The 13,022-nt window shown below is 45.0% G+C and overlaps 1 protein-coding gene across 1 annotated transcript in view; it reads right to left on the reverse strand.

Annotated features, from left to right (window-relative positions):
* The window catches only part of enc2 (ectodermal-neural cortex 2), a 50,240-nt gene that overhangs the window by 2,004 nt on the left and 35,214 nt on the right, over positions 1-13,022 (reverse strand). The window contains exons 9-11 of the mRNA XM_074677718.1: positions 12,374-12,479; positions 12,119-12,262; positions 10,155-10,563 (exon numbers count right to left, since the gene is read on the reverse strand). Of these exons, the coding sequence (XP_074533819.1) occupies positions 10,177-10,563; positions 12,119-12,262; positions 12,374-12,479 (637 nt within the window). The 3' untranslated portion in view covers positions 10,155-10,176. The remainder of the gene's footprint in view (positions 1-10,154; positions 10,564-12,118; positions 12,263-12,373; positions 12,480-13,022) is intronic.

Below are 13,022 nucleotides of genomic sequence, written 5' to 3' on the forward strand. Positions count from 1 at the left end.
TGTTAAAGGGACTGTAACATCTGTGTTCAATAAGATGGACGAGCTATCTGTGCTAACCCTGCTCTAGGAGGACAACCAGAGGGCAGAGTAGCATCATGCTATTCACAAGATTTCACCAGCTGTGAGCGCACAGGATACAGAAGAGAGAGACTAAACAGACTGGGGAAAAAGTCTGGCTCAGTCCTGGACACCATGGAGATGGAGGCTGAATGGAGAACTCTAGAAATTTTGCTCTTTATACTTTCTTGTACTGCTGATGTGACTCTATATTTTCCTTTGAGGGTTAATAAAGTGAATTCTATTCCTTTTTAGGAGCAGGAAGCATCTCTATCTCACCCCAACACTGTCTCAGGCTATGTCTGACTAACATGAGTCTGGTTCCGCTCCAGGTTCTGCCTGGTCTAATCTTTATTATGTAGGTTTTCTGAAGCATCCTGAACAGGATCCAGCTGTTGGTGCATTCCCTCTGTTAATCAGACGTTCTGCTTCAGGCTGTGAGGACATATGGCCTTGACAAATCTAAATTTACTGAATTTTTCAATGATTGGTTTAGCTGGAGGTGCTGACGAATGAGCCTTCTTGCATCCTTACTGCCTGTTCAGAGTGATAAAGGCAGTTGAGTGTTTCCCTACATGCTGTGTGTCTCTGCTCCGCCCTCTGTCACAGCACTACTAACTCTCCTCAGTCACAGATGATGGTCAGTCATGTCCTTTTTAAAAACACTGAGTTTGAGAGTAGAGGACAGACATGGTGAAGTCACCCTTTCCTCTTTTTTCAAATCAGTCCTCACCTGCCGGCTGTCAACAGGAAGCTTTAAAGCACCGACCAATGACTGACGCTCATTAAATGACCTCATCAGTGAGAGAACAGAGGGAGCTTTTGTTCACTTAAACAATATATTTACTGAAATCATATTAAATGTTTCTTTCCTGTACAGATCTATGCAGTTCAAACTCTTCAAAAACAGCAAAGACGGCTGTAATTGTTGACGAGGTTTATCTGGTTTCCCTCTTGCTGCTGTCTCAGGAAGGTGTGTCTGGTTCTTCTCCTCTTCAGAACTAAATCAGATAATCTGATTTAGTTCTGATTTTATCAAAAAGTAAATTTTTTGTATAAAACTAGAGACAACTGCAGAGGTGGCAGACTGTGGCCCTGTTTACATGACAACAGTTCATCTGAAAACGCTGAAGCGCAGTGGAAAATCTATGTTTACACAGAATCACTATGGGACTGGAAACGCTGTAGTAAGCATGCCAGGCCTGTAGTTGGCGCTACAACTGTCTTGTTTAGAAGCAGCATTCATCAGATGTCCACTGAAGTAGAGTTGGGCCGATCGTCTTGAACTGTATGCGCATTCGCAAAGCAAAGTTTGACCCTCGTGTTTCCACTGAAAACTCTGCTTGCTGTTTACACAGCAACAGTGGCTGCAGCGTCTCAGAAAAATCCACTCTGGAGGCCGTTTTTAAAAGTTTGCATTTTAGGTCGGCTAAAATGCTATTTCCATGTAAAAGTGAGGCTGAAACGCAACAAAAATTTTGTGTTCCATTCATGCACACACAGTGCTGGCTGGGTTACACATAAAGTCCAGACGTGTGGGTCCTCTCTGACTCACCTGCAGCTCTCATAATGCCACTCAGACTGACCTGATTCACAGGTTGGACAACAGATTCTAAAGTGGCTTCTCTTGAGGATGTGATGGTTATGTGGTTGCCTCACCCAGGGCTCACTATATAAAAAAAAACTGCTCTGATGAGGGATGGAGAATGATGTGTTTGGACTCAGGTGGTTGGAACAAACTTTTGAAAAGTTCCTCTGCAAACACACCCAGTGCTCTGTGCAGACTGTGGCTTTCTCATTTGACTCTAAGCCTCTTCCTCCTCAGATCCTACTCTTCAAAGACGCTCCAGCTCAGTATTTATGGGATTCTCTCTCAGTAATATCATCTGCTCCTGAGACAGCTCTCTGATAATTCTGCTAATCCTCACAGTGACTCACTCACACACACACACACACACACACACACACACAGTGACACACTCTGTGGTGAGCAGGCAGGAACTCACATAGGCTGCAGAAGAGACTAATCTGCTGTCAGGCATTAACATAAGAAAGAGCTCAGTGTGAGACAGATGCAGAGGAAAGTTAGAGCTGTGGTTCATATCACTGGTGAGTGTGTGTGTGTGTGTGTTTGAGTGGAGATGTCAGGCAGCAGAAAGACCTCACAGTCCTCATAATTAGCAGGGATTTAATGCTGGTTAGCAGTAATAGCTTTTTCTTCATCAGTAGCATTTTCAAAGTATCACGCATCAGTACACGTGTTGATTTTGTGTTTATCAGAGCTTTTCATCGGGATTAAACTCATCTGTAGTCATAGTCAAATCCCCCGTTCAATCCAATTTCATTTGAACTCAACATCTCCAATATGAGTACAGGTTATTTGCTGTAATACATGGAGGACCCCGAGTCCCTTAGGACACAAACGGTGATATCACACCAAGCAGTAACGTCTACACCATAAAGAGGAGGCATAAAAGGTTTTAGTGTCCACAAGAGAAACTCTGAGATCTGTGAAACCGAGCAGGGGAATGTCTTTCAGTTTTGGCTAAAAGACCAAAACAGGCCAGAACAGGTGCCTGTTCAGCTAAGCAGCTAAAGACTGTGAAGCTATAGTTCACTTTACAACAGCTGTGAGGTCAACACCAGCCTCGACCCTTTGCTGAAGTGATTGATGCTTAAAGCTGTCAGTCAAAGTAAAACACTGTCTGCTCACTGGCTTAGACAGTTTACCATCGAGGTGAAAGGCAATGTAGAAGAGCCTGAAACTGCAGTTTCCCCTATGTCCACTAGAGTCTGTCTCCAGCTGTGAGTAGCAAAGAGTTGTACTTGTAAAACACCAGTTTTGAGCACCTGGAGCCAATTCTTTGTCAACACAAAGAACTAGTCAGGAATTGGCCAGGAACTAGCACTAGCACCAGCTCTGTCATAAAGGTGTAATACAGTCAGTGCTTGGCTTGGTAAAATAACATGCAGTTCCTTGAGTGTCCACTGGAGTCTGTCTCCAGCATAGACTGTAAAAAAATGGATGTCATCTTGCTCGGCTCAAAGTGAGGTCTCCACAAAAACTGCTCTCCCTGGTGGCTGGTTGCTGTATAGGTAAAAAATCAGGCTCTCCAGTCATTTCAGATGGGCTGTGGTGAAACTTAAAAAAATGAATACACCTGGCAGAAATGTTTCTCACGTCCGATTGTTGTGGTGATTTGAAGATACCATTTGGCTACCTTGTATTCAAGTTCTCTTTTTTCTGAAAAGTTTCATTTTTATTAGTTATACGAGGTTAAAAACGTTTATGTCACATTTAATGATGATTGACAGCTGCCGTTCTCGTGGATTTTTTTAGGGGATTGTAAAATATGTTAGGGGGTAGAGTCAAGAAGTGATTAGTAGGGATGGGTACCGAATCAGGTACTTTTATAGGTACCGACCGAATTCTGGCAAAAGTACCGGGTACCTATCATGTAAAATCAAAAGGTACCATGTTTAGGAACCGAAATGCATCCTTGTGGCTGTGAGAGAGTGCAAGAGTAGGCGAATTTCCATGCTGGACATGAACACAGCATTACAAGTTTATGTATTGAAGAATAAGTGTGTTAAATTGAAAAAAAAAATTATTAAACAAATTGATATTTTTTACCACATTAATACACAAAAGTACCGAAAACTGGTACCGTTGAGTACCGGTATTGATTACCAGGTACCGGGCATCGGTACCGTATCGTTTCAAATGTGAAAGGTACCGATCCCTAGTGACTACACTCTTGAAAGAAAAATATATTATTTTAGTCACACAGCTCCATTCTGATTCTACCAGAATCCCTCACAGTCTCTACTGCTCAGACTCTGGCCTCAACTGCTTCAATGGCTGCGCCTGTGAAGGGGGTATTTCCGCTTCAAAACCGTACAATGGTAAATGGTGGAGCCATGTTATCCACTGAATATACAGTCGATGGTCTCCAGTGGTGGGTCACTCCCCAACGTTAAAATCTTCACAGCAGAAATACGCATGTTTACAGCCTCATTCTAAAAATGTTTTTCTTCCTTTAGCTCATTTCTCTGTTTACAGCAGATTAAAGGTGAGGAGAAGCCTTAGTTAGGGGACGGGCCTCTTTGGCTGACAGTTGGGTGTGTTGTAGCTGTTAGCTAGGTGGCTCTGCCATGTCTTTAGCTCCACCACTTTGTCTCTTTCTAGATCTGCAGTGAGTTAGCTGAAGTCAGTTTTTCTTCACATTAAATCACACCTCTTCAGGAACCAGCAGGGGCCAACGCTGAGACTGTACCAGTGTCTGTTCAGACAGTCCAGAACCTGCAGCTCATCCTCACAGCATGTTAACATGGACTTAAAGAATGAGCATGGCGTCCACTTAAGCTCCATCAGGGTAATAGTTAATCCCTGACAGCAGCCGCATGTAGAGTCCTGCTGGTTGAGATCACTCTCACTCCTGCTGTTCACACAGATTAAAGCAAATACAAGAAGAACGTGTTTTTACGACTTAATAAGTCTTTGCCTGACTTCTTGTTTGGATGATGAATAAATGATGACCATAAAAACAGAGAGGCTAACACTGAACACTGAGCAGTCTGTGCTCAATTAGCCTGACTGAGTACAGACTCAGGGAGGAGGGGGGGCTGCAGAGTGCTCAGAGAGGTACCCAAGTATAGTTATGCAGCACCCCAAGCCCTACATCCCCAAAGCTACAGGAGAAGGTCAGAGCGTCACACAGCAAGATGTGTACACACAGGGATAAACCAGACAGAAATACACCAGCTGCTCTGCAGAAACAGTTTCAGGGCATGAATTTTTGAAGGGCTGAGGGAAGAGGAGGAGGAGGAGGAGGCTGACAGCAGAGGAGGATGCTTCACAGGAAGAGGTCATTAAGTTTACCTCTGACTGCATCGCACAGAACAGAAGCTCACTATGCTTTTACAATCTCACTGGCACTCATGGATTATGAAATACAAACTCAAGAGATGTGTATGACTGTTTTTAACTCAGGCAAGAAAAACAAGCCAGACTACAAGACTGAGAAATGTGTCCAATCTGATCCAGGTAAAGGCATTACACTCACTAAAACACTCTGTCCATCTCATCCTTAAATCAGACGCCTTGTTTCAACGGGTCTTTGTTGATAATACACTGCCTAAAAAAAAGGCACCCTCAAAAAAATGTTTCACCAAGATCTTTGTTGATGATAGTAGAGCCTTCTCCAGCATATCCCAAAGATTCTCAATGGGGTTAAGGTCTGGACTCTGTGTGAAAATGACATCTCATGCTCCCTGAACCACTCTTTCACAGTCTGAGCCTGATGAATCCTGGCATAGTCATCTTGGAATATGGCCGTGCCATCAGGGAAGAAAAATCCATTTATGGAATAACCTGGTCATTCAGTATATTCAGGTAGTCAGCTGACCTCATTCTTTGAGCACAGACTGTTGCTGAACCTAGACCTGACCAACTGCAGCAGATCATAGACTGCCCCACAGGTTTGGACAGTAGGAGCTAGGCATGATGGGTGATCACTTCATCTGCCTCTGCCTCTTGATTTAGAGTTTTCTTTGCTCTCTGTCAGTTTTTCAGGATCTGAGTCACAATCTAGTGTCAAAACTCCCCAAACGTTTTAAAAGTGAGAATATTAATCCGATGGAGCTCATTCATGCTCACACTGCAGCCATAACACTCAGCAGGATGAGGAGGGGCGGAGTGTACATGAGCGAAGTGGAAGTAGCGCATGTAGAGAAACAAAAGTAAACGTGCTGTCATGGAGAGCTGGGAGAGTCAGGCAGGATCATACACAGAGCAAAGCAAGCCCCAGTGAGCAAATAAACATTATAAAACAAGCCTAAAGTCAGCAATAAACGGTCTTGCCAACAAATACTGTGAGCAACAACTGAATTTCCCTGTTACCTGCTCACATGACACAGAGCTGACCAATAATAGGAGAGAACCTAGCGCTGGGTAAATACAGTAAAAATGCAACACACAGGTTGAATTTTTTAGGTCTACACATTTTAAAGGCCAAATTTGGTTGAAACACAAAATAGTAATGATTAATCGACTAATCAGAAAAATAATCGAAAGACTAGTTAGCATCAAGAATAAATGTTTTGAGTTGGCGTGGTCAGGACTGACAGTGACCACTGAATAAAAACACAAATGTCCACAAATCAGCATCATCATCCAAGCAGCGTCTGGACATAGGTTAGAATATTTTACCGCCCTTTGCCTTCATCTGTTGATAACACCAGCAACAACAGTAAAGCCCATCAAAATGGCAGTTCATGCTTTTCAAATGTTTGAGATTTCTATGCTGCCACCGGGTACAGTGCTCCATCCTTCCTCCACATCTGCAAATTGAATCTCAAGTTGTGTGCAATTCTAGTCATAATGGAAACACCAGCAAGGTGCAATTTCACTTCATCAAACATCAGAAATATCGCTTTGCAAGAAAGTGAATCGGAAATGCAGCTACTGTGGGCGGCTGTGGCTCAGTGATAGAGTTGTTGTCTCTCAATCGGAAGGTTGAGGGTTTGATCCAGCTCCTGACATGCTGAAGTGTCCTTGAGACACACACTTGAGACAAACTGCACCCACTGTTGGTCAGTGGTGTGTGGATGAATGTGTTAGCTAAAACTGACTGCTTTCTAACTTTCTACCATCAGTGAGTGAATGCGGTGTGGATGGGTGAAAGAGGCTAGCAGTGAGAAGAGCTCTGAGTGGTCAGTAAGACTAGAAAAGGCGCTCTATAAGTACAGCTTCGTTTGCTATTTACTGTGAAAAGTAGAAAACAGAGGACGAGAAATAAGTGATGTGATGATCAGACTGTACTCCCCTCAGACAGTATATTGAGCCCTGTTAGAGTTGGTGTCTTATTTATAACACAGAGATTGAATTTTTCACACACAGATCTATTGAAGGAACTCATTATTTTCTCAGCAGGCTGTCTGCAGAGCATCCCCTGGTGTGGGGTGTCTGCACAGTGACACTCATCTCTCTGCATGTTTCAAATACAGCTTGGCTCATCTGGTCCAGACTGCCATGAAGGTTACAGAAAGGAGGAGTGAACCACCCACCCCCCGGTCAATGAGAGAACAGTCTGTCCAGAGGTGGGAGCAGGGGGTCACTCCCACTTCACTCTTGGTTAAGCTCAAAAGTCAGTGAGGTGATGTAGAGCCCCTTAACATTGTTAGACTTTTTTCATCACTCATTGTTATGACTGGAACACGTTCACTATGTGTAATAACCAGTTTACCTCCGTGTTTCTTTGTTTTTTTTTTTCAGGAGCATCTTTCACTTGAGACTTCAAGGTTCATTCAAAAGGGAACTGAACTTGGTCAGGTTCTTGAACACCTTCCTTTTAAGCCTTTTTAGAGACTTCTGCGACTCTAACAGGCTGACGAACAGAGCTATAAAGTATAAGCCTCCAAAGACACGGTCACACCGGCAAACTATACCGAGCTTAGGCACACTTCAACCCCTAAGTCCAGATGGTTTGGCCAGTGTGACAACAAGTGTGCTGTGCTCCAACATGGTTCATTTCTCTGCTTTGGCACGCTTCAGAGAGGTGGGCTTCAGCACGGTTCACTTCATGCTTGAGCACAAGCATGCAGACTGCACCTATGATCCACGAGGTGTGGTCGCTGCGACTGCTCCTCTTGATAATCATTTTAAACTGCTAGGCGCTACCCAAGTAGCTGCCTGTTGCAGCAGCTCTCTCGTCTTTGTCCGTTTCTTGTAATTTTTTCGTCTCTTTTTCGTAATCTTTGTATTTGGAGTGGATCATCACTTTGTATGGTTCATTGTCGGTCACGGACACCAAACTTTTTGTGGCTTCAGCGATATTTTTGACTACTTTTCTCTTGTGTTTGTCTGGAGATCCCACATGTAACCATGGCTGCATTGTTTACATGCGAACTCAGCTGTTAGCAGCCTGTAGCATGTCAATGCTAACTAGTGTAAGGCTTGATGATTTCCCTCGAGCTGAGGAGGAGGAGGTGAGGACGACGTGCCGGTTCTCGGGTGTGAGCTGGGAGATGACGACGTGGACATGTCCTTCCATCCATTGTTGTTGGGAACGTGGGATCTAGCTCCGGGGGATGGACGAGCTAGCCGTGCTAACCCAGCGGCATCGTGCTGTTCACGGACGTGGCTGACGGAGCTGACATCGGACGCCGGCGACACATCGGAGGAGCTTCGCCTGCTGTGAGCAGACAGGATCCAGGAGACAGAGACTGAATAGACTGCTGGGGAGGCTCAGTCCTGGACCCTGTGGAGGTGGAGACTGGCTGGGCTGGAGAGTGGTGGACGAGTGGTGGACGGGAAGTCGTCATCTAATTTCTTATGGACCTTTTTGCACTTTCTATACTCTTTCTTACTTTTGTTTTCTTAAATGCTGCGGTGACTCCTGAAATTCCCCTCGGGGATAAATAAAGTATTTTCTATTCTATTCTATTCTAAAACAATAGCAAGGGTGTTAGGGGACTATGTTGGACCAAAACAACTTAACATCAGTCAAAAAGTCTCTAAAGTTGTAGCAGTGCTCTCTGTGTCTCATCGTGCCAACTTTTATGAGATTGCGCTTTGTGTAAACAGACACTGCACGATGACATAGGCGAGCCATGCCTGTGCCTTAAGTCTGGTTCACATTGAAATAGTGTGACCTTGCCAAACTCTCCAGCCGGAGGAACAGTACAGCAGGGGGGTAACCGTACTTAAGCACGACACAGTTCAAATGGCCGGCGCACCAAAGCCGCGTTTCCACCAAGCGGTCCAGTTCGGTTCAGTACGGTTTCGACGGTTTATTACAGTTAAGCCTGATCCCATTTGCGTTTCCACGGCAAAATGTGCCCTCTCGTGGTAGGCGGCGTGTAAGCCGGATGCCGAAAGCAGCAGCTGTTAAACAATAGCATGACGCCGTAGCAGTTTACCCCACTATTAAATCCGACAAAGAAGAAAAAAATGATACAGTAACACAGAGCATAGATGGAAGACATGCAGCATTTCCTCCTCTCTGTGATTGGCATGTAGCTCTCTGTTACAAAGTGCAATCAAGCTTTGTTTCAGATTAGTCTGTGTGCCGCCAGGAGAAATGCAGCTGCCGTCGGGGTAAGTGACGGTTCTTTTCAATGGTCTGCAGTGTGTTGCTCCACCTTCTGAGAGCGGATCGGTACAGTCTGGCACCCATACGGAAGGGTCCCAAAAAGTAGGCTGGCTCGTCTCGGGGATCTGTCCCCGGATAAGTCAGTGGAAACACCGCAAAATGTGCACCGTATCGAGACGAACCAAACCGGACTGCTTGGTGGTAACGGGGCTTAAGGGTCATCAGTCCAACAGTGAGTGGATCTGAAGTCAACCCAAGTACAGTAGTTACACTAGTTCCTTGGCATTGTTGATGTCACATGATCTCTGGTGTAAGAACGGTCATGGTTAGAGGTTCAAAAACTTCATTGTGTGTTGGATGTAACTGAAGCCACTGCCTCTGTAAAGGTTTTTCAAGTTTATAACACACTGTACTGTCAAAAGTATCAAGACACCTCTCCCCATCACTGAATCCAGGTGTTGCAGTCACTTCAATGGCCACAGGTGTATAAAATAAGACCTAGGCCCGCAGACTGATTCTACAAACATTTGTGAAAGAATTGGTCGCCCTCAGAAGCTCACGGAATGAACAATGCCGTGATAGATTGCCACCTGTGGAGCAAGTCCATTTGTGAGCCAGCTACTAAGTATTCCCCGATCAACCTTTAAACCATAAAACCATTCAAGTATCTCAAGAACAGTGTGCAGAGAGCTTCACAAATTGGGTTTCCAAGCCTTACATCACCTGGTGCAATGCAAAGCATCAGCTGCAGTGGTGCAAAGCACGCTGCAAATGGACTCTGGAGCAGGGGAGGGGATTTCTTTGGAATGATGAATCATGCTTCTCTGGCTATCAGTCTCGGTTTGGCAGTTGCCTGGAGAACGGTACTTGTGCCATGTTTTAGGTTCGGTTGAAGGGGGATTCTCTGCCTTTAAATTATACAATTATGAAATCAATTCCTACACTTTTCAAAGCCAATTCAAGCTAAGATCTCTAGGCTGATGTGTATCCCTCAGACCTCACCTGAAGTTCTGGCTCCTCCCCCTCAGGCAGGCAGGTGTTTCCAGGTGCTGACAAAGGCGGTGGGGATCAGTGAGTAAGGCACAGTGGTGATGGAGTTCCAGCTGTCTGACGTCGGGTCGTAACAGTCCAACGTTTTACACCTCTGCGTCCCAAAATACCCCCCCACCACGTACAGCTTATTTCCCGAGGCCACAGCGTGGCAGCTCATCCGTTTGGACGTCATGTCACCCACTCGAGTCCACTGGTTGGTTTCGCAGTCAAAGCGATACGCAGAGGCGGCAGTGAACTCAGTGTCTCCCCCCATGATGAAGATCTGACTCCCCAACACAGCCGCTGCTGTGTAACGCCACGGCTGGGGGCATTCAGCTGCGATGTTCCAGCGGTTTCCCACGGGGTCGTAGCATTGAACCTGAGACAAACACAGAGGGGGTTAAACAGGTGAGAGGAGACTGCTGAGTTTCATATAAACTAAATAACTCAAGACAAGATCAAACCGGACTTTAACTGCAAAAAGGTGAATGATCATTAAGCAGCTTTAGAAAGTGTATGATACACATACTTATGAGCTAAAAACAGTTTCTTAAGTTAGTCTAAGGATTTAAAACTTTATATTAGGTACCTTCATGTCATCATCAGCTTATGTTTCAAACCCTGATGACATGAAGTTCATGCTTATTGTATTGCTGGTGCAGATGAGGTCAATAGGATTAGCCCCTGTATGAAATTTTTAATTCTTTCAAAAATGTTCAAAGTGCTGTTAAACAGATGAATGAATTTTGAACACAGCTTTTCCAACATCCTAGTTTTATTTTGGATGCTAACAGCATTGTTTCCAGGAGTCAGGAAGAGTAGTGAGAAAAATCTTCAAGACACCCAAAAAAGAAGGAGAACAGCCCAGAACAAGTCTGTCAGAGGGAGGAAGACAAAGGTTTCAAACTGGACTCTGGAAAGAAAACCAGAGAGAGAGATGTGGACCTCTAGAGTCCAGAACAACTACCAAACTACTCCAGTTCAGGACTTAGCTGAGTCAGGAACTGTCAAAGAAGACTGTCACTGGAGCCCTGATGTCCCAGAAATGAACTGCTGTGGAGGACGCAGGCCGAGAAAAACTCCACTTCTACAGAAGAGACAGAGAGAGACCTTCAAGCCAGCAGACTGAAGGATGCTCAGGACCATCTGGAGCTGGATTCTGCAGACTGGAAGCAAACAAGTCTTCTTTGGTCAGTTGAGACCAAACCAGATCTCTTTGGAGGGACAGCGAGATGCTGCTTATGTTTGGAGAAGAAGGTAGAGAGAGGTGTATGACCAAAGAAAACCTGAGTTTAACATGGCGGTGGGAGGATCATGCTGCGGGGATGCTTCAGTGCCCGGTCTGGAACTGGGGATCTCCTCAAGGTTGAAGGACTCATGAAGAAAGAAGCAAATGTAAATTTTAAAGAAAAACTCAAGGAGTTAGCAGTGAAACTGAGCCTGGGTCTTGGCTTTGTCTTCCAACATGAAAAGGAGCCAAAACATACATGACTCCTGGTGAAGAACTAGCTCCAGAAAACCAAAGTGAACTTTATTAACTGGTCTGCAAAGAGCCCTGACCTAAATCCCAATGAGAACCTGTAAGGGGGGCTGACCTGAAGACCAGGGTCTATGCCAGAGGAGAACAGATCTGGGGGAGCTTGAAGGATTTTCCAAAGAAGACTGGACAGGGGTTCTTCAGGAGATGTGTCAGAGACGTTTTACAAACTCTGATAACCAACTGCACGCTGTGATCAGTAGAAAGGACACACAGCTGACTGTTAGCATCAGGGGGATGAGGATTCTGACCCTGGTAGATTTAGGTTTTGGTGAAATCATTTGTTTCTGTGTGGAAGGTAAAATAACGTCAGCATCTAGAATAAAACTAGGACGTTTGGAAAAGCTGTGTTCAAAGATCCACAGAGCTGTAAGTAAGGAAACATGAGAGAACAAACCTTGGAGGCCTTGTCTCTGTGAATGGTCGTCCCTCCAAACACGAAGAGCTTGAGTTTGGCACTGACCACAGCTGCATTACTGACCCCATCTCTGAGAGGAGCCATCATGGTCCATTTATTACTGAGAGGGTCGTAACGCTCCACCTGCAAACATCACACATATTCAGTATATGACACCTTTCATGTGCTTCACAGCGACTCACAGCAGGACACACCGGTGCATCTGTGATAAGAGATAAATGTGTTTGTTCTCACCTGTTTTAGAGAGACAGATGGAGAGGCAGGAAACACTCCAGCTATGGCTGTGTGACCTCCAACTACATAAAGACTGTTCTCCAGCTCGGCTGAGCCGTGGCCGAACCTGCAGGAGGAAACACTCATTACTGCACAGTTTATCAGATGTGATAGCTGGCTCACAGTTTGTACTTCCTGTGATTTAAAACCAACACGGCCGATGCTGATTGTTCAGTTTAAAATGCATGCTCCACCCGTTCAACTCTCTGCTGGCTATCAGGTGCTCTCTAAGCCAAACAGCTGCTCCCCCTGAGAGTCAGGGACAGGTTTTGGCTTCAGTCTTGAGGGAGCTGGACTGTCTCTGTTTTCAGCTGTTTGAATTTAGAGCAGGTGATGTTCAGCCAGAGTGAAACATACATGCTGCTCAATGTTTAAGCAGATGATATAAAATAAAACAGTGTAGTGAGTATAAAGGCCCAAAGAAATCAGGTCTTCCCTGCCCAGCTTTGTCTAGGCAGACATCCATAACACAGAGACTGTACAGAGCGACAGTCTTTATCTCCAGCCCCCCAAACAAAGTCTGAGACAACTGATGAAATCTAATTTCATGTGTACAAAGATGTGACCAGGAAACTGTTGAGGATAATGAAAGACTGATTTCCTTTCCAAA

Source organism: Halichoeres trimaculatus, unplaced genomic scaffold (genome assembly GCF_033239565.1).
Source record: "Halichoeres trimaculatus isolate MK-OKI-2021-1 unplaced genomic scaffold, fHalTri1.1 fHalTri1_scaffold_10, whole genome shotgun sequence".
In the NCBI taxonomy this organism is placed as follows: domain Eukaryota; kingdom Metazoa; phylum Chordata; class Actinopteri; order Labriformes; family Labridae; genus Halichoeres; species Halichoeres trimaculatus.